Source organism: Cyprinus carpio, chromosome A21, assembly GCF_018340385.1.
Source record: "Cyprinus carpio isolate SPL01 chromosome A21, ASM1834038v1, whole genome shotgun sequence".
NCBI classification, from domain to species: domain Eukaryota; kingdom Metazoa; phylum Chordata; class Actinopteri; order Cypriniformes; family Cyprinidae; genus Cyprinus; species Cyprinus carpio.
In genome coordinates, this window is record NC_056592.1 from 16,731,829 (window position 1) to 16,732,778 (window position 950).

Sequence of the window (950 nt, forward strand, 5' to 3'; positions counted from 1 at the left end):
ATATAGAACCAAAAACATTTAACCATAAAAATCGGAATAGAATGAAATTATTTAAAAATAAATATAATCAATAAAGAACACTTACTAAAAATTAAATAAACCATAAAAATTGAAAATGACAAAAATTTTTTTTTATAAAATTATTAAAAAACACTTTACAAATTAAATAAACCATACACAATGTACATTTAAAATAAACAATTTTAGTATATTAACAAAAACACTTACTAAAAATTTAATCATAAAAATGTAAAATTAAAATAACACACTAAATGCTTTTTTAAAATAAAAATTAAAAATTAAAAATAATAATAAAAATACTATAAACATTATAAAATTATAATATTTAGCTGACATAATAAACTTCCCAGTCCTCAGCAAAGACAGCTCTTACCCCCTTCAGCTTGTTGTAGATCAAGGTCTTGAAAAATCCGGACACAAAGAATCCAGTTCCCATGATCAGGAGAACAGCGCCGATGACTCCAGACGTGAACATGCAGCAGGAGCCCTTCCTCATGGTGCAGGTGTCAGTGAAGCCCAGAGTCCAGCGGGTCAGCAGAGCTCTTCCTCTGAACACACACAGGTTCTGCAGGAGATAATCAATCAGATCGAGTCGCTCCTCTCACAGTATTTGCTCCAGAAGCTCCTCAGAAGAGTAAACTTGATCCAGCGGCCAACTCACTATTTGAATGAACGACAGCAGTGGGGAGGGGCCCGATGTTACCCTGAGTGGGCGGGACTGAGGGCAAGAGAGAGAAAGAGAAAGACATTCTTCAATATCTACATAAATGAATTAGCTAAACTTTAGAACAAAAGTAGCAACCCACTTACCTTCCTCATGACTCCAACATAAAGTTTTTGCTGTTTGCAGAGATGAGATCTGTCTCTGTTCCAACAGAAGAGGGTCTACATGAACCTAGATTATCCTGCAAAGAAGTTCTACTTGTCAG

The 950-nt window shown here is 34.5% G+C and overlaps 1 protein-coding gene across 1 annotated transcript in view; it reads right to left on the bottom strand.

The window, feature by feature from the left end:
- LOC122134693 (lysosome membrane protein 2-like) overlaps positions 1-716 on the bottom strand; it is a 14,714-nt gene extending 13,998 nt beyond the window's left edge. The window contains exon 1 of the mRNA XM_042711070.1: positions 395-716. Coding sequence (XP_042567004.1) covers positions 395-517 — 123 coding nt within the window. The 5' untranslated portion in view covers positions 518-716. The remainder of the gene's footprint in view (positions 1-394) is intronic.
- Between the last annotated feature and the right edge of the window lie 234 nt (positions 717-950).